The 23,187-nt window shown below is 44.5% G+C and overlaps 1 protein-coding gene across 2 annotated transcripts in view; it reads left to right on the forward strand.

Moving 5' to 3' along the window:
• POLR3A (RNA polymerase III subunit A) overlaps positions 1-23,187 on the forward strand; it is a 45,728-nt gene that overhangs the window by 12,862 nt on the left and 9,679 nt on the right. The window contains exons 12-27 of one of the 2 annotated variants that reach the window (XM_081158241.1): positions 2,831-2,900; positions 3,311-3,438; positions 3,612-3,750; positions 5,077-5,241; positions 7,893-8,065; positions 8,700-8,811; positions 10,000-10,118; positions 11,729-11,866; positions 13,610-13,780; positions 15,136-15,249; positions 16,187-16,222; positions 19,550-19,636; positions 19,730-19,812; positions 20,364-20,534; positions 21,554-21,647; positions 22,027-22,119. In XM_081158241.1, coding sequence (XP_081014367.1) covers positions 2,831-2,900; positions 3,311-3,438; positions 3,612-3,750; positions 5,077-5,241; positions 7,893-8,065; positions 8,700-8,811; positions 10,000-10,118; positions 11,729-11,866; positions 13,610-13,780; positions 15,136-15,249; positions 16,187-16,222; positions 19,550-19,636; positions 19,730-19,812; positions 20,364-20,534; positions 21,554-21,647; positions 22,027-22,119 — 1,893 coding nt within the window. The remainder of the gene's footprint in view (positions 1-2,830; positions 2,901-3,310; positions 3,439-3,611; positions 3,751-5,076; positions 5,242-7,892; positions 8,066-8,699; positions 8,812-9,999; positions 10,119-11,728; positions 11,867-13,609; positions 13,781-15,135; positions 15,250-16,186; positions 16,223-19,549; positions 19,637-19,729; positions 19,813-20,363; positions 20,535-21,553; positions 21,648-22,026; positions 22,120-23,187) is intronic. The other variant, XM_081158242.1, reaches the window with a different exon arrangement.

A 23,187-nucleotide genomic window follows, 5' to 3' on the forward strand; every position in this document is an offset into this window, starting at 1 on the left:
GCAGATGCCTGTTCTTGAGGAGCTTACTGTTGTACTGTGTGTGCTGTTCCCTCTGAACCCAGCCATAGCAGGGGTGTGTGGTACCTGCTATGTGAGGCTCTTCCCTCCTAAACCTAATGGCCCCACGTGTTGAGTTTTTAGAACTTAGGTCTTTCTTTTTTCTAGTATTCTTGTTTTCTGTATTATGTGCTTATGTGTCTTGTGTTTGTAAGTGTTCCTTCCTCTGAAAATACTAACATATGTAATATGATGCTTCTAATTTATTTTGGTTTAGGGTGTTAGTATTGATTCTAAAGTAAAGGTGATTCGGTTCTGCAAGCAGATCTGTTAAAGTGCACGCAGATTTGGTGGGGACGGGAAAGGGGGGGTGGGCTGCATTCATGGCCCTTGCCAGAGTTCTTCATGGCCAGAGTTGATGTATTTTTCTGATAAATAAAATACTTAATGTATTTTGTATATACATGTTTAGATTATCCTTTAGAGAATTTAATAATTCTAAGAAATTTATGTGCCAAAATAAACTAAGGTCTTCAACTTTTTAAAACTTTGATTCTTATTTGTTCAGACATTCTAGCATAGTAATGGAAGTTATTTTAAATAAGGTAAAGTTTCTACACATCACAACTTTCTTTATTTCTGCCTCTTGAATCAGTTTGTTCCTTACCCATGAATATAGATGGTGGTTGTCACGGTTAAGTAGCCTTTATTTCCCTTTCTCTGCCTAACATATTATAAATACCCAACTTGTTATAGAGTCTTCATGATTGACTATACTGGCTTTGCAGCATTTCACCACGTTAGCACACCATGATTCACCTACCCTCTAGTGTTGAGAATTTAAGGTGTTTTTCTTGTTTTGCTTTGAGAATTAGTCCCTCCAGGGCCGCCTCTATGCATTTAGAGTCTTCCTTTGAATTATTTCTTTAGACTCCTCGGCCTTTTCAGATTATTTCATTGATGCTGATTGAGCACTATGTGTGGCTAAGAAAGGTGCATTCTTACTTTCATTCCTGTTGTGTGGGGAGAGATAGAGAATAACAAATGTAAACATGTCAGGTGGTTGTAAGTGGTAGGAAGGAAAGAATCACTCAGGGTGAGGAAGAGAGAATGAAAGGATCCTGTTTGACATTTGGGTAGTCTGGGAGGGCCACTAGAAAGGCGATGTGTGAGCCAGGTTCTGAAAGAAGTAGGAGAATGAGTGGTGGGCCTGTCAGCGAGAGAGTAATTCAGGTCAAAGAGCAGCGGGTACAAAGGCCCTGTGGTATGAGCACACTCGGGGAAACAAGAACCTAGTCTGTTTTCTCCTGAGCCTCAGTATCTGTAGCAGTGGTGATGAGTGCTGTGCTGGGAATTAGTGGATGAAACAAGAGGACAGAATGCTTGATGGGTGGGTGGTGGATGGAGGATGCATAGCCAGGAATGAGTTCTTGTTCTGCGCTCCCATAGTCAAAGGGTGAATAGATCAGTACAGTCATTTTTTCTGACTTAAACTCATTTCTAGTAAGCTCTCCAGAGGAAGTAATCAGAGTTGCAGAATTACTTGCAATAATAGAACACAGGCAATGCTCACCAAAAGGAAATTGGTTATATTAAATTACATCACATCTATACAACGAAACCCTTTGTGGCTCTTTAAAATGACAACGTAGCCTGGCTGGTGTGGTTCAGTGGTTGAGCATCAACCTATGATCCAGGAGATCGCGGTTCGATTCCTGGTCAGGGCACATGCCTGGGTTGTGGGCTCGACCCCCAGTGGGGGGCATGCAGGAGCAGCTAATCAATTACTCTGTCAGCATTGATGTTTCTATCTATCTCTCTCCCTTCTTCTATCTGAAATTAATTAAATATATATATATGTATATATATATATATACATATATATATATTTTAAATGATAGTATAGTTGTATACATAGTACTTTGGTAAGTAGATGCTTATATGTTTGTAAAAGCGTTTATAGCAAAAAGCTAGAAGGGTTATGTACCAAAATCTTAAAACACTACTTTTTGTTTCTCAGTTCAGCGCATTGAAGGTTTTAGTTTTTTTATGATTTATATTTTAGATTTTTTAAAATAATGGATATATATTCTTTTTGTAATTAAAAAGTAATGTTTAGAATGTTATTAGTGATAATAGCTATCAGCCTGCATCCAGTTAGACTTTGCCGTTCACTTTGCTATTATAGATCCATTTTGTTAGACATTTTGTTATAACAACATATTTCATCGATTTAAAATGAGAACACTAAAACAGGCTTCAAGGTGACAAATCCCCTCAGTTTCTGTGAGAAAGCTACCTACTGTACTGATTCAGTAGTCCTTTCTCAGTGGAGCAGGTGGGGCTGTAGCTTGAATGTGGCCCAAATTACCCAGGAAACTTTTCCGAAATATGCACATCTCATGCTCACACACCCTTCTCCCGTCTCAGACCACTCGCTGTCCACCCCAGAGAAATTCTCTTAATCAGAAGTTAACAGCTATCTCCTGCCCACTTGGGGATCACACTCAAAGATAACACAGTACTCATTCATAGAAGCGAATTTTGTTTGGAGAACTGCATTTATTAATAACAATAAAGTCTTGGATGGTAGAGGTCTTTACAGGAATCCAAAAAAACTTCACTCAGTATTGTATTTTAGTGTTGGTAGGAACCTCTGAGGTCTGTCCCGCTGGTCTGTCTTCTCTCCATTGGACAGATGAAGGAACTGGAAGTTAGTGACAAAGCTGGGATTAAGGCCCCCAGCTTCCATTTCTCAGCCTTGGCGTGCAGATCTTTGGACTGCATCATGCCTCCTAGGATGGCTAACTTACTGTATTCATTTTTCCTTTAGACTAAAGCAAATCTGGTAACCCCAAGGAATGGAGAACCACTAATTGCTGCTATTCAGGATTTTCTAACAGGTGGGTTTGTGAAATTCACTTGAAAGGAAACTGTGGAGCACAGTGATTCTCATTCACAGTGGTTTTATATGACAACTTACAAAGCTACTTAATTGCGTGTGTTTAATTCTTTGTACTAAGTTTAACTGGGAACCCACTTGAGATGTTTTGTATTGGTTGGTTCTTCATTGAACCAGCAAGCATTTATTGAACTCCTACCGTAGACCAGACATCTTTTTAAGCACTGGGGATACAGCAGTTGGGTAAGTCAAGGTGCTTTTGTTAGTGAGCTTGAATTCTAGCTGGAGAGGAAAAACAATAAGCAGCTGTATGTTTTGCCACTTTTTTAGTAATAGTAAATATTTATTTTAAAATTGAAATGTGATTTCCTCACAGTTTCATTCCTTTGTGTGTGTGTTTAACACTTTTAGGTGCCTATCTCCTCACTCTTAAGGACACTTTCTTTGACCGGGCCAAGGCTTGCCAAATCATTGCTTCCATACTAGTGGGCAAGGATGAGAAAATTAAAGTTCGCCTCCCGCCTCCTACAATATTAAAGGTCTGTGCAGGAGCTGTGTGTGTCCGTCTTTCCGTCTGTCGCCATATGCCCGTATGGCTGTGCCCGTGCCCTTGCTGGGTTTGCGTGATTGCCGTAGTCTTGTCTTATTTACGTGAAAGGTAGTTGGGACCAGGCTTGGACAGGTGATGCTTTGGCTTCCTTTTCTCCTTCAGCCTGTTACCCTGTGGACAGGAAAGCAGATCTTCAGTGTCATCCTCAGACCTAGTGATGACAATCCAGTGAGGGCCAACCTTCGAACCAAGGGCAAGCAGTACTGTGGCAAAGGAGAAGATCTCTGTGTCAATGATTCCTGTGAGTTAAAGCAAGGGAGGAGTCGGGGGGACAGAAAAGCAAGTGACCAATAACTTACATTCACCTCGCGAGCAAATTTGATGTTCCTTTATGGCCTTAGCCTTAGGCAGGAAGTTTGTTCTTCAGGGAAATGTAGCTGGTATTTCTCCTTTCTCTTCTCTAAAAGATAGAGATCCTGTAGACACGTGGTCCAGTGATTAGAATGTTTCTCCACATGCATTTTGTCTTAAGTGACAAGTTTCTGTTTTTTTCTCCCCTTTTTTTTGGTATTTTTTAAAAATTAAATTTATTGGGGTAACATTGGTTTAGTTTCTGTCATTCACTGCAATTCGTTTATTTTACCTTTTTAGTTTTGGGTTTTTTTCATCAACAAGGGTCTCATTACTTAAGGCATATAATTTATTATGTGTTCATTGACTAAGAGTGTGACTAAAAAAGTATAACAGAAAAGACAAATGTTTTTACCTGCCTCACTTGGTCAGTGAATTTTCTGATAACATGAAGATCAGTTATCAGTGAGAGTAACAGAGTATTTAAGTACAGGCCAACTGAGTCAAGTGGACTAATTCACCCCAAAGTCTAGCCCACAGACCAGTGCCATTGAGCCAGCATTTACTTTCAGACATGAGCTCCTTAGTTCATCCAGACTGCTAACAAGAATGAGCTTTGCTAGCAAGGCCTTGTGACAAGAAATGGCTCTCTAGGACTTCAGACTGAAGGATTAAACTATAGAGGCTCTCTGAAGGTCAAGGTCTCTCCTGTCTTATAATGAAGATGAAGAACATTGATTTTCCTCAGGTTTATAACCATTCCTTTGAAAATATACTCCCTGGATTTTTAGATTTTTTTTGGCCTGTTGTTTTGGATTGTGTTTCTTTCTAGATAAGAATTTCATTTTTTTGTTGGACAGACTTCATGATAGTCCCAGTTAGTTTTCAGTGTCTTAGGTGAATAACGTAGTGCTCTACACTTCAGTTGCAAAGCACTTTGCTGTGCATGATTCATTGATGCCCAAAATATCCCCATGACATAGAGATGGCAAGTGCTTGATATTGTCATGCACCGTTCATAGATGAAGAGAATGAGGGTCAACTAGTACATGTCAGAGTTAGGGCTGTAAGATAATTAATTGAGCCTTTCATGCTTTTTAAATGCTAGATTTCTCTTTTATCCCCCCTCAAAGAAAAATGTAAGGAGAATTTCTCTTTGCTTTGCCTTAACTTTCAATATGGGAACAAGTTTTCTCAGCTACCTCAAATTCTTTCTGGAATGAGGAACGGTATATTAATTGTCTGTTTAAATGCATAATCATTGTTATCCTTCCAGATGTTACTATCCAGAACAGTGAGTTGATGAGTGGCAGCATGGACAAAGGAACACTGGGATCGGGATCTAAGAACAATATTTTTTACATTTTGCTGCGAGACTGGGGGCAGAATGAAGCTGCCGATGCCATGTCACGGCTTGCCAGGCTGGCTCCTGTCTACCTCTGTGAGCATCTCCACATCCTCATTTTATTGCTATATTTATTGGGGTCCTAGGGGTTTCTTCTGCTATTGTTTCATCCCCTCTTCTCACCCCACACACATACACAGAGAAAAGGGTATTCATTCCAAGCTAAACATTTATGCTTTTCTTAATGAAATTAATGCAATACCGACTAATTTCGCTGCAGATTTGAATTTGCTTTTCAGTCTCTTCTCAAAATCTATAATGGCTCCCTGTTGCCTACTAGATAGGATTGTGTTACATAAAGGGCCCTTCATGAGCTGCTTTCAAGGTTTCTGTGCACTCACTGTAGCCCTCTGGGCCTTCCATGATTCAGCCCTACCAGGTTTCTCAATATTTTCCTACTATCCTTGCACTGTTCTATTTCCTTTGTTTGCTCATGTTTTGAACATGCCTTGAGTCAAGAGATTTTTACTGCCCAAAGTCGTCTTTAGTTTACTCTTACACTTGACTGAGTCTTTGGCTGGGTATAGAATTCTCGATTGAAAATTATTTTCCTGCCTGGCCAGGCGTGGCTCAATAGTTGACCTAGGATCAGGAGATCGGAGTTTGATTCCCCATCAGGGCACGTTCCCAGGTTGCGGGCTATGATCCCCAGTCAGGGGCGGGCAGGAGGCAGCCAATCAATGACGATTCTCTCATCATTGATGTTTCTATCTCTTTTCCTCACTGAAATCAATAAAGATACTTTTTTTTTAAAAAAAAAATAAAAGAAAATTATTTTCCCTCAGAATTCTGAAGGTATTGCTTTATTCTACTCTAGCTCTCAGGGTTGCTATTAAAGTGTACAATTTTTTGGTATTTGAATTGTCTTTTTATTCTGGAAGCTTTAAGAATCCTCTCTTTGTTTTTGGCATTCTGGAAGTCCACAGTGGTACACCTTGGGTATGGAGTTTTATCATTCATTGTGCTGAGTGCTCTGTACACTCTCTTAATCTGCAGCTCTGTGTCCGACAGTTCTGGAAATTTTCTTGTATTATTTTTCTGATAACTTTCTCTCCTTTTCTTCCTCTGTTCTTTCTTCTTGGAATTCCTGTTAATTGCCTACTAGAGCTCCGGGATTGACTCTGATTTTATCTTCTTTTTCTTGCTCATTGTTTGTTTCTGGTTTCACGTTTCCTTTTAGCACTTATATTGATTTAAACATCCTTTTTCACTATGGTACATTTAATTTCCAACCACTGTTCTTATCCACATGTAGTTCTTTTCTTTCTTTCCCTTTTTTTAAGGCTTCCTGTCCTTGCTCCCCAGATATATCTTCACTCTGAGAGAGTATCACTCACTTTATTTTATGTGCTCCCTGAGTATTCTTTATTTTCTTTTTTCTGTGTGTTTGTTATCTTCTGTCTTTCATGATAACGACTTTCCTCAAATATCTGGTCCCCTGGCTGTCATTTGTATTTTATGAGTGAGGCACTAAAATACTGGTTGGAAATGGAGCCAATTGTCTGATAGACCTCTCAGTTCCTTTTTATTGTTATTATATTTTTATTGATTTTCAGAGTGAGGAAGGGAGAGGGAGAGAGAGACAGAAATGTCAGTAATGAGAGAGAGTCATTGATCAACTGCCTCCTGCACCCCCCCAACTCGGGATCCAGCCCGCAACCCGGGCATGTGCCCTGACCTGGAATCGAACTGTGATCTCCTGGATCCTAGGTTAATGCTCAACTGCTGAGCCACGCCATCCGGGTGACCTCTCAGTTTCTTAATTGAGATGGAAACCAGGTCTTTGGTTGAGGAACTACCCAATATCCCTGTTAGTAATGTTTTTCTCCAGAGAGACTTGATTTCTCCAAAGACATCTTTCAATCTCAGCCTCCTTCCCAAGGATAGAGACCTGGCTCCCAGGGTTATGGGAGCTGGACAGGGAAAGGGGCAAAGGAATCTTAGCCATGGAGTATGGACTTTCCCCAGTGCCTGATTTGTAGTCATCCCCATCTGTCTGCACCTAGAATCCCTCAGTCCAGAGCCTCTCTACCTCCATTTTTTGGGTAGTAAGCTTCCACCTCCCTAGGGGTCAGGCCCTGGGACCTGTTTTTTATGCAGACTTTGCTCTGGGTTTCTCTGTTTCCAACACACACCATCTCTAGCACCTGCAGAACCTGGTGATTTAGTGTCTGGGCATTTCCCTCGGTCCTCATCTCCGTAGCCACTTTTAGACATTTTATCCGCCCACCTGCTCACTTTCTACATGTATTAGGTTGAGGGTTATTGATGGTGCATAGTCCCATCAAGGTGGAGTTTACATTTGTTTCTTACTCTCTGCATTTTAGAATGATTTCTGAGAAGAGATACCAGGATTTGGGCAAAATCTAAGTCCCTGTGATGCTATTTTAGAACCAAAAGTCGGATGTCACACTTTCCGTAGCTGGTTTCTCAGGTTGCTCTCTAGTATTTAATGGCAGTCTGCTTTATGTTATAGTTAGTTGGGACAGCACTGCGTTCCCCACAAAGTGGTAAGGTCTGAGAGGAGTTAGTGAGTCTTAGCCATGACTCCCTAGGGGCTGATACAGTATATTTTAAGGTAATTGAATTATGATAAATTCTCTGAAGGTGTAAACTTGTTTCCACATAGTAGGTTGACTGACATCCATGACTCTCTCTTCCTGCCTTACCTGCCGACTATTCTACAGCAAACCGTGGATTCTCAATTGGGATTGGTGATGTCACACCTGGTCAAGGGCTGCTAAAGGCCAAGTATGAGTTGCTGAACGCTGGCTACAAAAAATGTGATGAGTACATCGAAGCCCTAAACACAGGCAAGCTGCAGCAGCAGCCCGGCTGCACTGCCGAGGAGACGCTGGAGGTGAGTCTGGCGCTCCAGCGGTCAGTTCAGCCACTTCATGCTCCTCGGTTGTGCTGTAAACCATGAAGGGAAGGTAGCAGAGAGGAGTGGGAAGCAAAGGCAGTGGCTTTTGGCTCACCTTGACCCTGTGCTGCTTGTGTGTATTTTCTTTTGTTTAATGAGGGGAGGGCCTTTGATTGGTCCCTTACATCCCTTCTAGGTCATGAAGACACAGCCCTATGTGTTCATTTGGCCACATGGGGCTGCTCTTGTTCTTACATCACGCTTGGGCCCCTTTTGGAGCTGATACTTAAGTGCTTCTCCCTTTGCTATTTCCGACATCCTTCAACTAAAGGCTGGCACTGCAGCTGTTTAAGTGGATGGTCTTTGAAAGAGACTTGGGTACAGAAGACCGAAAATTCATGTCGAGAGTCACCAAGCTGCTGCTTCCCCCGTCCCCCCCTTTGGAAATAGGTTAGCTGAGAACAGGACCAGTGCATGTCAGAATCAGATCAGAATTGCCGCCATCCTCTGAGAGCTCTGCATGTTCTCTGAAGCAGGCAGATCAGCAGTCTGACTACACCGGGATTTTGTACATTTGTGATGAGCAGAGCCAGGGAGAGTGACTCCCCCACACGTCCCTTTCTTCCACCAGGCTCTGATACTGAAGGAGCTGTCGGTGATCCGAGATCACGCCGGTAGTGCCTGCCTCCGGGAGCTGGACAAGAGCAACAGTCCCCTCACGATGGCTCTGTGTGGCTCCAAAGGTGAGTGGCTCTCTGGCTGCTGCTGTCATTGTTTTCTCCATACGGACTGGCTGGTTTTGTTCTGGAAAATGTAAGACTCATAACTTCATACAGGCCTTTCATTTATAAAGGCATATCTTTTTCAACTTACAGTTGACCCTTGACCAACACAGGTTTCAGTTGCACAGGTTCACTCATATGCCATTTTGGTTTTTTTTTAAATCAAATGTATGTTCGATCCTCAGTTGGGAATCCACGTGCACGGAGGACTGACTTAAGTTACATGTGGATTTTTTACTGTGCAGGAGCCAGTGCCCCTCACCTTCACATTGTTCAAGTGTCAGCTGTATATAGAAAAGGAATTATTTATATTTTGGGAGTTGAATTTTCTAGAGGAACTTGTTGGAACTTATTCTAGAGGAATGTGGGTTTCTGAGTTTGAAGGTGTTTTGAGCAACTTTAAAACAACTTTTTTAAAAGCTTGGCATTTTAAAAATAATATACAGTATTTAGTGATGAGGCAAAAGGCTTTAATTTCACACTTACCCAGGACCTTAAAGCATTAGGTTTTATGACACTGTGCTCAAACTCAAAACCTCCATGCTTTTATTTCTGAAAGTTTTTTACAGATTAAGCCCAAGCTCTTTGACTTTGTTGCCCTTCACCCCAATATTCTACCTTTTGCTCCCTACCCTTTCCCATTCCTGTGTCTTTGCTTCCCACTCTTCCACTTTGGAATTTTTCCCCCTACCCCTTTTTATGTCTAAATCATAATGTCCTCCAAAGGTCTAACCTGGTTGCTTTTTTTTTTTTTTAATTAATTTGAGAGAGACATTGATTGGTTGCCTCCTGCACACGCCCCGATCGGGGATTGAACCTGCAGCTTAGGTATGTACCCTGACTGGGAATCGAACTAGCGACTTTTTGGTGCATGAGATGACACTCCAACCAATCGAGCCACACAGGCCAAGGCAAACCGGGTTGCTTCTTGAAGATGCACCTGGATGTCTTGCCTCCAACCCTGAGTGCCCGTTTGCTCCCAAGCACCTCTAGCCCTCACTCTGCCTTTCCTGTGTTACTGATAGCTCTGCCCTAGGCTGTGGACTTACTGAGGAGGAGGGGCTGTGCTGCGTTGTGGTCCTGTTTTATTTCACAGACCTGCCTGCTTTACTGTAATGTTATTTCAGTAAATGAATGTTCCATTCCCAGGTTCCTTCATTAACATATCACAGATGATTGCCTGTGTGGGACAGCAAGCCATCAGTGGCTCCCGAGTGCCAGATGGCTTTGAAAACAGGTCCTTGCCTCACTTTGAAAAACACTCAAAGGTAAGCATTGGTGGATCAGGCAGAACACTGGAGGACCATCAGCAGCGCAGAAGAGAGTAACTGAAGCTCTGCAGCTGCCAGCTGAGCGACTCTTGGAGGTGACGTAGGAGGGCAGGCGCTGCTCAGGGTTGTTATTCCCTCTTCAAACCAAACTGAGTTGTGTAGAAGGGGCCTTGTTCAACTCAGCTATAAAACTGGGACAATACCCCCTTGTATACTTTCTCTGAGGTGGAAGATTTCAGGTTCCCATCCAACTTAAGTAATCAAAACGAATGCTTACCATATATATGTGTTCAATCTGTATGCTTGCTTTGGGGGGACTTACATAAAAGAATAAGGATTTTTATATGGCGATAGTATAAACCATACTAAACTGACCAGGAAATTTCAGGTTCTCCCCTCTAGAATTCTGAATTCTGTTAGCCTTTGTGGTTTGGGTGCTAGTGTAAGCAGAGAGGGACAAACCTGTGCTGAGGTTGTTCTGGGATACAAGGCAGACAACTATTAAGCCTGTAGTTAAGGAACTTAACGTAGATTTGGTTGCTCAGTAAATTCTGAGTTGGGAGCCCCAGCTGCTCCTGCCCCATGGAATTGCAGTATTTCTGTTCAGCCCCTTCTAGAGAGAGAGAGGGCTGCTATGCTGAGATATGTGGATAGTCTCTGTATCAGGTAGCCCCAGGAACAGTTCACGTCCTCTGCCCAAGATCCGAATTCACTAGAGGTCAGGCAGATAAATGATCCTGGAATGGTACCTGCCTGTGCTTGTCAGGCTTAGAGTTGTGAGGCAGCTGACTAGCTTAAGAGGAGAGGCCAGGGGCATCCAGACATCTCGGTCCCTGGACCCATGCTAGATTAGACTTTGGGATTTCTGTGCTTGCCAAGAAATGTCTGTGAGTACATCACCTGCCCCTTAAACAAAGTAAGGAAGCAGGAGGTTGGTCTAATCATCTCAATTGTCCTCTAAGTAGCATAGACCTATCCAGATCAAAGGCCATCTGGCCATTTCACGTGGTGTTTTACATATGTGTGCATTTTTTACGGTATTGTTGAAATACATTGTATATCATAGTCACCAATTCAAAGTATACAGCTCAGTGACAGTTCACATAGTTGTGTGATCATCACCATAATCTAATTTTAGAACATTTTCAGCACCCCAAATGAAACCCCATAAACATTAGCATCAAATGGTTATGTCTGGGAGGTGAGCAGGCCTGGTCCACAGGAAGGTTATCTTTAAGAGAGTCATTGTTTCCCAGGGAACGGGCCAGTTGCTGTAGTCAGTGGATGCCCTCTGAGGTCCTTGACTGCCTGCCTGCTCTGTGGATAGCAGCCCAGGCTTTGGTTTCCTCTCCTGCGCCACTTGCCTGCCACTGGCACCAGTACCAGCCCTGGCTGGGACCTCCCCCTCCTTGTCTCTGGTAAGGATGGGTTGTGTCCAGTTATTTCTCCTTTATGACGAGGTCTGTACAGCCTGCCACCTCATGAGAGTGCATTGGCCAGGTACTTATAGGTCGAAGGTGTGGCATTTTCTGATCTGAATGGGTTTTGGAATAGTGGACCTTGAACTTTGTTTTGTTTGTTTTTTCTTTTTTCCTACCTCTCTTTAGCTCCCAGCTGCCAAAGGCTTTGTGGCTAATAGCTTTTATTCTGGTTTGACACCAACTGAGTTTTTCTTCCACACAATGGCTGGCCGGGAAGGTCTAGTCGACACAGCCGTAAAGACAGCTGAAACAGGATACATGCAGGTAATTGAAGCCATGGAGGCCACTAACAGCAGAGTAGGGCAGGGCTCTGTGGATTTTGACTGCTGAGTGTTTACATGTTTTGTACATGACTTAAAATTTATCCGATCTTGGTATTTAAAGGGAAAAATTAAGAAATAGAGGTGCCCTAGAAATGAACAACAAAAAAGGGTAATGTTAATGTTCCAAATCCTGTGTACAGTGAAGGGTCACAAGCAGGCCAGAGCCACACATACCAGGGCTCTATTGGAGGGGGTGTGGACCAGAGGCACGTCCAGGGACACACATGGGCCTCACCGGGCCTGTTTCCAAATGCATGCACATCAGCGTGGTGGTACGTCCCTCCTGTTCATTGCGAGGACTCTGCTTCTCGCTTTGCAACTCTATCTAACTCCTTATTAGATCATTCTAATTGATTCCAAGAACCTATTTTGGCACCCACCCGCAGGAGAGCTTGGAGGGAAGGCTCCACTGTGTACAGTCTGGGGTAATAGGTTCAGGGGATGGAGCTAACCTAGAGGGTTTCCTGTGCCTGTGCTGCTCAGGCTGCCACAGAGGTACCCTAAAGGCAGAGGAGCGGACACATTCCTGCTTTTTTCTCCCATAAAACCACAAGCAAAGGTGGGGGGGGTTTTTAGTCTAATTTTCACTTCTATGCCTTAATATATATTGTTGTTTTAATTTTAACCTGTCTACCTACTTATAACACCAAGTAAAGTTAGCACTTCGAGTTGCTGTGGCTTTGTGTCCCCTCTCTCCCCACTGCGGATCCCAGTCTGCAAAGCTTGGCCTTTTGCAAGCTGGGAAACCAGGGCTGATAATCCAGAGATGTGAATGAGTGGGCCAGGGCAAGCCAGGCTGATGAGCAGGCAATGGACTCGAAGCAGGAGACATCTATTTCTGTCACCTCTTCCGCACCTCGTGTGTCATTATTGCCACTTCCCTTTTAATCTGCTTTTGATGGGAAATTGCCCTACAGTTTTGGAGTGTGCTGCTTTTGTAAAACCCAACAGACTGTGAAATGCTTTTGCCACTCTTGCCAGAATATCTTTTGACTTTATTTTTTGCCTTTACCTTTTGGAGTCGAGTACGGCTTTCCCAGAGCAGTGTGTTAACCTAGAACAGATTAGTTCTGGTGTGAGGGATTTTTGTTCTGAAGTTGCCTGGAGGAAGTTTCTTTCTCCCTAATTCACTGAGCCACCATCACGTTGCTGCTGCCGTGTGTTCTGCTGGTGGAAGGTGTTCCCTGAGAAGATTTGAGAACCGGCTGCTGCCTGCTGGTTCAGACACAATGCTGTCCCTGTTCTCTCCTTTCCCCAGTCCCAGAAGAGGGTCTGCACCTGATCCTCTGTAATTCATATTGATGTCCACAGGGGTCCTAGATTAAGTTGTGTTTAGGAATGCAAAGCTGTTGGCATTAATTTATACCTTAGGGAGAAAGAGAGAAGGCAGAGCAGGCTAGGAAAACAGTGTTCACATATTCCTTCGGGTTGGTGGGGTTTAAATTGCAGGTATTCTAAAGCGCTGGAGGTTGGGCATATTCTAAATCCCACTGGACAAACCAATGAGGCACTCTTGGCCTTGTTTTTGGGGCTAGGGAAATCTTTTTAAGGGATTTCTAATAAAATGTTTTTATGTGATTAAAGGGCTAGTAACCCTGAAACTTGGAGTTGGAAATCTCATCCTCTGTACATGTGACTGGTCTTCCCAAAGCAGCTGAGCTTTGTTTCCTTTCTTTCCCTTTAGAGAAGGCTTGTGAAGTCCCTTGAAGATCTTTGTTCACAGTATGATTTGACAGTCCGAAGCTCTACAGGAGATATTATACAGTTCATTTATGGGGGAGATGGCTTAGATCCTGCAGCCATGGAGGGAAAAGATGAACCCTTGGAGTTTAAAAGGGTTCTGGACAACATCAAAGTAAGATTTAGTATTATATCTGGGGTTGGAGTGTTTTGAGGACATTTCTTTAGAATGGAGGTATTCTTTGGAAAATCACACACAGTTCATGCTCAACCATATCTACCCAACTACCGGCTTAGTATTTTTCTTTGAAAGTTACTCTGCATAATTTTCCCAAATATTAAAGGAAAAGTATTTTCTCAGTTTCAAAGTCTAGTATTTGTAGTAATCAAATGCCAGTAGAAGAGGCCTTGGTTTCTGAATTAGAGGCCCGTGTTCTAAGTCATGGGTATGAAAAGCAGGCATGTTTCACGTGTTGTAACTGGGGGGATAATTTAGAACAACCTTTTTGGAAAGTAGTTGGACAGTACTTATCTGAACTTAAATGTGGGTTCCTTTTCACTCCATAGTTACACTTGCAGGAATCTGCCCTGCAGAAGTATCTAAATGTGCCAAGAGTGTTTCTCAGCACAGTTTGTAGTAGAGGCAGACCTTCAAATGGAGGGGAGCTCAGATACATGGGGGGCTGCCTGTGCATTAGGATGCTACATAGCCGTTAAGACTTTGGGGAAATTCCATGAGCTTGAGGGTGGAGGAATATTTTTACTATTAAAATATTTGGGATTTTTAAAAACAATTTGTTGTTTTGTGTTTTTTTTAAATATATCTTTATTGATTTCCGAGAGAGGAAAGGAGAGGGAGAGAGAGAAACAGAAACATCAATGATGAGAGAGTCATTGATCGAGCCCACAACCCGGGCATGTGCCCTGACCGGGAATCAAACCCCAATCGCCTGGATCCTAGGTCGACTCTCAACTGCTGAGCCATGCCTGGCCAGGCAACAATTTCTATTTTTAATGCGAATCTGGATTGTGTTGAAGTTTGGGGAGTAATGGAACAAAACCCACTGACGAGCCCAGAAGTCTGTGTAAGATGGAGTAGGAGTTTAGTCTGTTTTAACCTTCATGTTAAAGATAGAGCCTAAAATCTGTTGTTGTTTTGTGTGTATTTTTTTAAAAATATATCTTTATTGATTTCAGAGGGGAAGGGAGAGGGAGAGACAGAGAAAGAAACATCAATGATGAGAGAGTCATTGATCCGCTGCCTCCTGCACGCCCCCGACTGGGTACCGAGCCTGCAACCCAGGCATGTGGCCTGACTGGGAATCGAACCGTGATCTCCTCCATCCTAGGTCGATGCTCAACCGCTGAGCCACTCCCTTCGGGTTAAAATCTGTTTTGAAGGGGGGAAACATCACAGGTTGCTAAAGATCCCTCTAAGTAAGGTTGTCCTGTCTCGTAAATTCTTTCATTTAATATTGCCTCCCTTCGCCGTTGCCCCCACACATCACACTGTTTCTTTTTAACATTGAGGCAGTCTTCCCGTGTCAGAGTGAGCCTGCTCTCAGTAGGAACGAGCTGGTCCTGACCACCGAGTCGATCATGAAGAAGAGCGAGTTCCTCTGCTGCCAGGACAGCTTCCTGCAGGTAAGGCCCTGCTGCTATCACCCTGACCTGGCTGGCACCATGGTGCTGGTGACCCCCAACCTGGCTTCCCCCCCCTCCAACTTGGCTGGCACAAGAAAACTGTTTGCCAGGTGCCAGCAGGTGAATTTCATAAGCTGAGGGCTTTTTATGTAAGAGTGTTTCTTTGTTTAAAAAATTCAAGAATGGCCTAGGTGAAATCTCACTAGCCAACGTGAAGAATTTATCTTATGTCTTTCTTAGTTTATGGTTTTTACACAAGTATTTTCCTATTAGAAGAAAAATGCTTTACCTAGAGAACCGATTTTTTTAACCCTACCCCTGTCCACACCCTACAATGACTTTCTTACCCTGTGGACCAGCCCTTCCCTCAGCCATTCTGAATCCCCATATTTATTGGTAGTGGTGATGTTTCAGTGCCCTTTATTTTAAATTGCTCTTTCTCCTATGGGTCAGAAATCCATGGAGTCCGCCTTCCCTTTTCTTCTAGGGGCTGTCACCTTGATGTCCCCTTAAGGTTTTTTTGTTTTTGTTTTTTTAATGTCACTGACCCTCTTAAACAGCTGCTTTCTATTTATAATCGTGGTTTTTGACCTAAAGCAACGGGATACAGGAATCAGTAAGCTGTTTCCTTTGTGTACTGATTGGTGATTCAAATGCAGCCAAAAATCAGCAGGAATGTGTTCTTTTCAATGTATCAGAAATAAAAACCACAAAGTGAAACTTCAGGAGTCCTTTTAGGTAAGGAAGCTCTTCAGTTCTTCCTTTTGTGTATTGAGTAAAAGGTGAAAAAAAGAATCTTACAGATTTTAATATATTTAAAATCAAGAGTATGTCTAGGCTGGGTGCCTTTGTTTTGATTTTCTTTTTTTAACAAATTAGAATTGTGACTTTGTTTTTCTGCATATTTACTTATTTATTTTTCTGTTTATCCTTGAAGACCTTAACTGAGACAGGCTATGAGAAATATAACGAGGTAACGCACTTTGCAAACGCATGCTGTGGCTGCTGAGCATAGAGGGGTGAACTCGAGCAGCACTCAGCTGTTTGCCAGCCCTGGAGACGACAGCTTTCCATCCGAGTGCTGGCAAACAGCCTTCCCTGTTCATCACTTTGGACAAAGTCACTTGCTTGCCTTTGACAAGGGTTAACTGGTGACCTCTGACCTCTGCTAGGCAGTGTTTATTTAGTCAGCAATCACTCGTTCAGCCATCACTGTGTCACACATGGTGCAGATCCTGGGGACACAAAGATGACTAAACATGTCCTTGCCCTTCAGTGGCTCACAATCTGATGAACTCAGTTGCCAAAAGAGTTCAAAATCCACTGGCCAGACATTTGTCTGTGCCTCTGAAATGTTCCCAGGCTCTCGCCCGTGCCAGAGCTGAGGCAGCAGAGGCGGCCCCTGAGTGGCGCTGAGCCCGGGCCTGCCGGGCTGGTGCCGGTGCTCACAGACTGCTGTGGCGTGTGTGAGAATTTAACTGCTGGTTAATCGTGTGATTAATTGCCTGTCATTTGCCATGTTGTGAGTTCCCTGTAATATGCATGGGTTGATTCAGCTGAATTCTTAGTAGCTTAGTTCGGTTTTCATTTCTGCAAAGTGAGCTTTTTTTTTAACCTCCAGACTATCTAACTTTTGTGTAAGGAAGGTCATTTCTTTCAGCGAAGCCACTGGAAGTGGGTCCCTGTGGGTGGCAGCTGAAAGGTCTCGTTTCCAGTGCCAAAGCTGGGGAGTGGTTTTAAGTGTGTCCTCTCTACTGTGTGTGCAAAGTCCCTCACAGATGAAAGTCCCTGGGTCCGCTCTGCCAGAGGCTCTGGTTTCCGGGGGGGGGGGGGGGGGGGGGGGGGGGGTCAGCCTTTAACACCCATTGAAGGGCAGTGTCTGCACCAGGAGGGCTTTCAGGAGCTTGCCCTAAAGTATATAGCAATGGCTAGACAAGCAGGCTTGGGGAGGAAACCAGCACAGTGAAAGAGGCTCTTCACACTGAATAACAGAAACGTGAAGCAGCAGGGGCACTACTGCCTTTGAATGTTCCCCTTTAGGCAGGCACAGCAGGAGGGATGGCTCCACCGCCCTCTCCCATCCGGCTCTTGTTTCCTTCTCTGGTTTGCAATGACTGACTATCGGAAAATGCTATCTCAAAACTCATAATTAGTAAGTAAGCCTGGAGAGTTTCTCTTTGAAAACAAATTAATAAAAGTCCTTTCTGTGTTCAATGATGGCTGAATGGCACACAGTAACCCTCCATGTATCTGCACGCTCTCTCAATGAGGAGAAGGGAAGTTGGCCATGAAAAGGCCGTGTTCATAAACAAGGAAGAGCCAAGGTGTGATGGACTCCCAGGTAGCTTCGTGGTCACCTGGCTCCTAGGTTGCAGACTGAAATTTGCTGTGGGCAAAGGCGATATTGCAGAAAGCCCTGCCCTGAGAGCAGACTTTGGAGAAAGCACCTGACTTCATGCAGGGGCCTGTTGTCTTATCCAGGCGCCTGACCTCCTTCAGCCCTCGGTGCCCTCTGCTCTCAGTGATGGGGCTGATGCCGTGCCACCTTGTAGAGATGTCTCACTGGGCTGTGAAGTGGCTGACTGAGGAGGCCCATGAGCCATGGACTATTTCACTTTCAGAAAAGGTAGTGACGGAAATTGCTAGGGAGTCTATGGGAGGCTAAAGAGAATTATTTTTGCAGGATTAGCATATAATTGGATTAGTAAGTGTTAAGTGTTCTATAGGTACCGTATAGGATTTATTTTTTGCAAAAGTGGACCTTCTGGTTCAGTCTGCCTTTTAAAACATTTGTTTCAGACAAAACTTTAGGCATTTTCAGCTCTGTGATATTAACTCAGGAGACTTGGGGCAGGGCATGCTGGTATTCTCCTTGGGGGCCCCTCAGCCAGCCTCAGAATCCAGAATCAAGACCTCATGAGGCTTTGTAGCCACCACCATCTGCAGTCCACCCATGGGCCAGCTCACTGGTCTGCCCATGCAGCTGGACGGCTACAGAGTACCATTCCTGCTCACTCACTGGGGGTTATCCGAAATCCTCAAGGGTGTCTTCTGGAGGGCTGCTGAGGGGAAGTGCAGTCTGCCTGCTCTCCCCATATTCTCAAAACGCCCCTGGATCAGAACAGCAGCCTGCTGCTGGTCCCTAGGACTGCGTTCCAGTGACCTCTAAAGGACTGCTGTACTACATGGTGAGAAGTACTCTGTCTGTCCTGTCGTGCTTCAAGTCTGACCGCCTGGGAGTAGGACTGTGGTGGGGCAGTTCATTAAAGCACAGCACACTGCTCTGTAAGCACTCCTGGGAGCAGGTGCCGGCTGATCCTGGTTCTGGGAGTGACCATGAGACTGGGTTCATTTCACAAGCACACTGTCGATTGTAAATTTTCCCTTTAAGCAGCTGCCAGAAAACTTTGCAGCAAGTCTTTAGTCTCTAGCCCTGCCCCATGTACCCCCAACGCGATGCACCTCTCGCCTTCCTTGCTCCATTCTGTCGCCATCCTGTGGCTTGGAGTGCTGCTCTTTCCAGCCTTTGTTGTTGTTGTTTGTTTGCTTTTTACCTTTTTTTTCTTTTAGAGTACTTTTCTTAAATACGCAGGAATAGCAAATACACTGATGTTTCATTTCTAGCTTTGAGAGTGATTTCCAGGAATCCTTCCAACTCATGCGTGTGTGGGAAGGGAGTGTGAGCCTGGGGAAGTGATGCAGTGTGAGAGGCAGAGAGGAGAAGCTGAGTGTGGGAGCGTTTCCTGTGAAATGCAAGCAAGGTCAAAGCACATGTTTGAAATGTGTATAGTGTCTGCAAAGCTATGCGTTAGCTTGTATTTAAATTGATCATAGTGACTTATGGGATTCTAAAATTAATCCATCGAGAGACTAAAAATACAACTGGTGTATGTCTGTCTGTTCTGAGCTGTGTGGATAGAGGCAGTGTGTGTGCCAGGAAGGCACAGGAAATGGCAGGTATAAAGGCTTCCCTGGTGTCCCTCCTGTGTGCTGTGTAAGGGCAACCTGTCAGGGCTAGAGAGTGGCTGGTGCAGGCCATTGCTGAAGCATCATTGGTGTTAAAAGGCCTAAGAAACACCTGAACCAATGAGTGTTGTGTCCAGGGTGTGGATGATTTGGTATACCCCTTGGAAAAAACATTTTGCAATAGAAACTTTATCCATGTTGTATCCCTTATAGTATATATTTAGCAATCACGAAAATATGATTGGCTAGTCATATTACTGAAGTTCATAAAATACATCATGTCATCTGAATTACTTAGAAATATGCAACTGATGTTTGCTGTATAATCTTTCAGGAAATAAAAAAATTCATTAAGGGGGTTTCTGAGAAGATCAAGAAAACCAGAGACAAATACGGCATCAATGATAACGGCACCACAGAGGTAAAGAGCCTTCCCCAACGGTGGGAAGGACAGACACTAAGGTATTTTCAAGCGCTGCCAGCCCTAACTCTGCACTTGGTTTTGTTCTTCCAGCCCCGTGTACTGTACCAGTTGGACCGGATCACCCCCACCCAAATAGAAAAGTTTCTGGAGACCTGCAGGGACAAGTACATGAGGTAGGGACACTCATTGTCTTAGACTGTGGGGCAGTCTCATGTCCTTCCTGTTGTCCCACAGAGACAAACTTCAGCACCAGCACCACTAATTGAGCAGGCTCTGCCCCCTCTTACTCGGGATTCTGGTGGGTAGTTAGATTGGATGCTCCAGGATGTGGGAATAATGCAGAGAAGCATCCAAGTGTTTCCTCCCCACAGAGAAACTACTAATGTATTTGGCAGGTGCCACCCACTCTCTCCACCTTCAGTACCATTTGTTAGTTTGCAGGCTCTCATATCATCTTCAGGCAGTAGACCTTTGGGCCCAGTCATTGCACATGGACCACAAGTAGCCACACAGTACTACGTTCATGATTGGACCCTCTGAGCATCCTGTTTGCAACTGTTAACCGATCTGTGCCAGGTCCTTCCTCTGTCACGAGCACAGCTTGGCTCAGTTCCAATTCTTTCCTGACCGTAAAGGCATCTGCACTTTCTCTGCTGAAAGAAGACAACCAGAACCTCTCCCCAGCAGTTTTGCTGGACTTTTCATCCATATCTTTTCCTTCCAGGGCACAGATGGAGCCTGGTTCTGCAGTAGGCGCACTCTGTGCCCAGAGCATCGGCGAACCAGGCACCCAGATGACCCTGAAGACTTTCCACTTTGCAGGCGTGGCCTCCATGAACATCACCCTGGGTGTGCCCCGGATCAAAGAGATCATTAATGCTTCCAAGGCCATCAGGTGCCCGCCTCCAGTTCCCTTCTCTTCCCATACTGCCACGTTTTTCAGAACAGTGATTCTCTTGTCAGATGTGCTATTTAAATGGGCAGTATCCCAAACTTCACTGGCATAATAATGTGTAATCATATTTTAGTTTTAAAAAAAACACTCGAGAAAAAATAAGTTGAAACTAGATACAGTCAAAATTGAAAAATGGTTCTTTATGGCCACAGGTCACATGAAAGAGAAAAACAAAAAAAGACTGGAAAAGTGATAGCAGCGTGTCAATGTCGATTTCAGACTTTTGATGTCATGTTTCCAGCCTAACCAGACCTGACTAATGTGTCTGCCACTTGGGCTGTGCCATGCTTTGTGGCTCCCGCATGATTTCATGGTAGAATTTGTAGGTGACCTGAGACTAGAAAAGATAGAAATTTATTACAGTGCATCTGATGACAAAATGATTCATCTATGATCTGAATCTAAAAAACTGAGAAACAGCATTAAGTTAAGAAAAGCTGCACTTGGCTCTAGAGCAGCAACCGTAGACGTCTGGGGTGGCAGGGGCTCCACCTCCCTTCCCCAGGCTGGTCATATCTATTCCAGGAGTGAGTGTTCAGGGGACACTGTCTAGCACAGTGAGCTTGGAAGCTGAAAGCTTGTGGTTGGTGATGCTGGAGGTGTCCTGGAGAGCAGGTAATTGGAGCGGGGCAAGGAATGGAGGAAGCTATAGTACACAAAGGGCCAATGTACTCAGGGAACAGAACTAAATTAACTACTTATGAGGACCAAAGAGGAAAAGGTAGGGTCACTTGGTCAGAAAGAATTTTCTGAAAGTCATTTCATTCCTTGGTAGAGTCGTTTGCCTCGTGAACTCCAAAAATAGTAAACCTAAATGAGAACATTGAGAGGAGCATGCTTGACACAGTGAAGACTCAGTGAATTGCCGTTGCTTTTTACACCATGATTCTGAGCAGCACTCGATCTACCAAAGCAGTGGCCTTCAAGTGCTGAGATTGTTTTTCCTTCGCTCCTCACAGCACTCCAATCATCACAGCCCAGCTGGACCAGGATGGCGACGCTGATTACGCCCGCCTCGTGAAGGGGAGAATTGAGAAAACCCTCTTGGGAGAGGTAGGGCGCAATCCCTCTTATAACAAGCAAACTAGATTAGCAGTGTTGCAAGGAGGTATGAAAACACGCTGCACTGGATATACCAGTCAGTGTGTCCACGCTATTCTACATCCTTAAAAAGAGGCAGCAGGCCCTGGCCGGGTAGCTCACTTGGTTAGGGCATTGTCCCAATACGCCAAGGTTGTGGGTTTGATCCCCAGGGAGAGCACATACAAGAAGTAACCAATGAATGCATAAATAAGTGGAACAACAAATCGATGTTTCTCTCTCCCCTTCCCTTCCTCTGTCTCTGTAAAATCAATTTTAAAGAAAAGAGCAAGCAGTGAATGCTCTTGGGAAGAGGGAAAGTGACTAACGTTCTGACTTTCTGACACTGCAGATTTCAGAGTATATCGAAGAAGTGTTCCTTCCCGATGATTGCTTTATTCTCGTCAAGCTCTCCCTGGAACGGATTAGACTTCTGAGACTGGAAGTGAGTCATGTAATTAAATGTGGAGAGGAAGTCATCCTCTGTCAGTCCCAAGCTAGGCGCTGATAGACTAGGGCAGGAGCGAGGCAGGACTCCGGAAGCATAGCAGAAGCTTGCCTTTGGTTGTTCTGTGTGAGTCCATTGCACCCTCACAGTCTGTCTTTCTGCACCTGACCCTGACACAGACACTACCATCTAAAGACACACAGGAGCCCGGCCGGGTGTGGCTCAGTGGTTGAGCGTCGACCTAGGATCCGGAAGATCACGGTTCAATTCCTGGTCAGGGCACATGCCTTGGTTTCGAGCTCAGTCCCCAGTTGGGGGAGTGCAGGAGGTAGCCGATCAGTGACTCTCTCATCATTGACATTTCTCTCTCTCTCTCTCCCTTCTTCTCTCTGAAATCAATTTTTTAAAAAAATTTTTTTAAATAAAGACACACAGGAAATGAATTGAAATTTTGTGCAGGCCACCATACTCATTCACTGTGACAAAGTATTACAATAATTAGTCTCCTTGTCCATCTTCCCAGTGTCTGGAAGGACCGTAGGGCTGCCTGTGTCTTACACATCCGCGGCCCCAGCACCAGCGCAGCGCCTAGCTACTTGGTGACTGGTTTTGGGTGGGCGGGTGAACCGTGCTTATTGTCTCGGCATTTACGTAGGGGCCTTTCTCAGGGACTGAAGCAGGATGCACACTGAGTAAACTCCTGGCGCTTCCTTCTTCCCTCGGGTAGTTAAAATCTGTACTAGTCTTTACACATTCTGTACCCTGTTCTCTCGAACACCAGGCTCATGTGTTGTCCATGGGAAAGATGGCCCAGACTGAGCAGCCAGTTCTTAGGGTAGGGGTGTCTCTAGGCTGGCTCTGGCCACCTGACTTGCGGCCCTTTTACCAGAAGTGTGGTGCAGCATCCAGGAGTATAGCACAGGAGCAGCAGTGGTGAGGCCGGCACAGGGGAGGCATCGCTAATTAGGTTGTCCTGGCCACCAGCCTCCGGGCTCCCCTGGAGCCCATGCGTGTGGCTATGAACTGGGGGGTGTGGAGGGACTATAAAAAAACTTTTTATGGTCT

This window comes from Miniopterus schreibersii (genome assembly GCF_964146895.1).
Source record: "Miniopterus schreibersii genome assembly, chromosome: 14".
Lineage (NCBI taxonomy): Eukaryota > Metazoa > Chordata > Mammalia > Chiroptera > Miniopteridae > Miniopterus > Miniopterus schreibersii.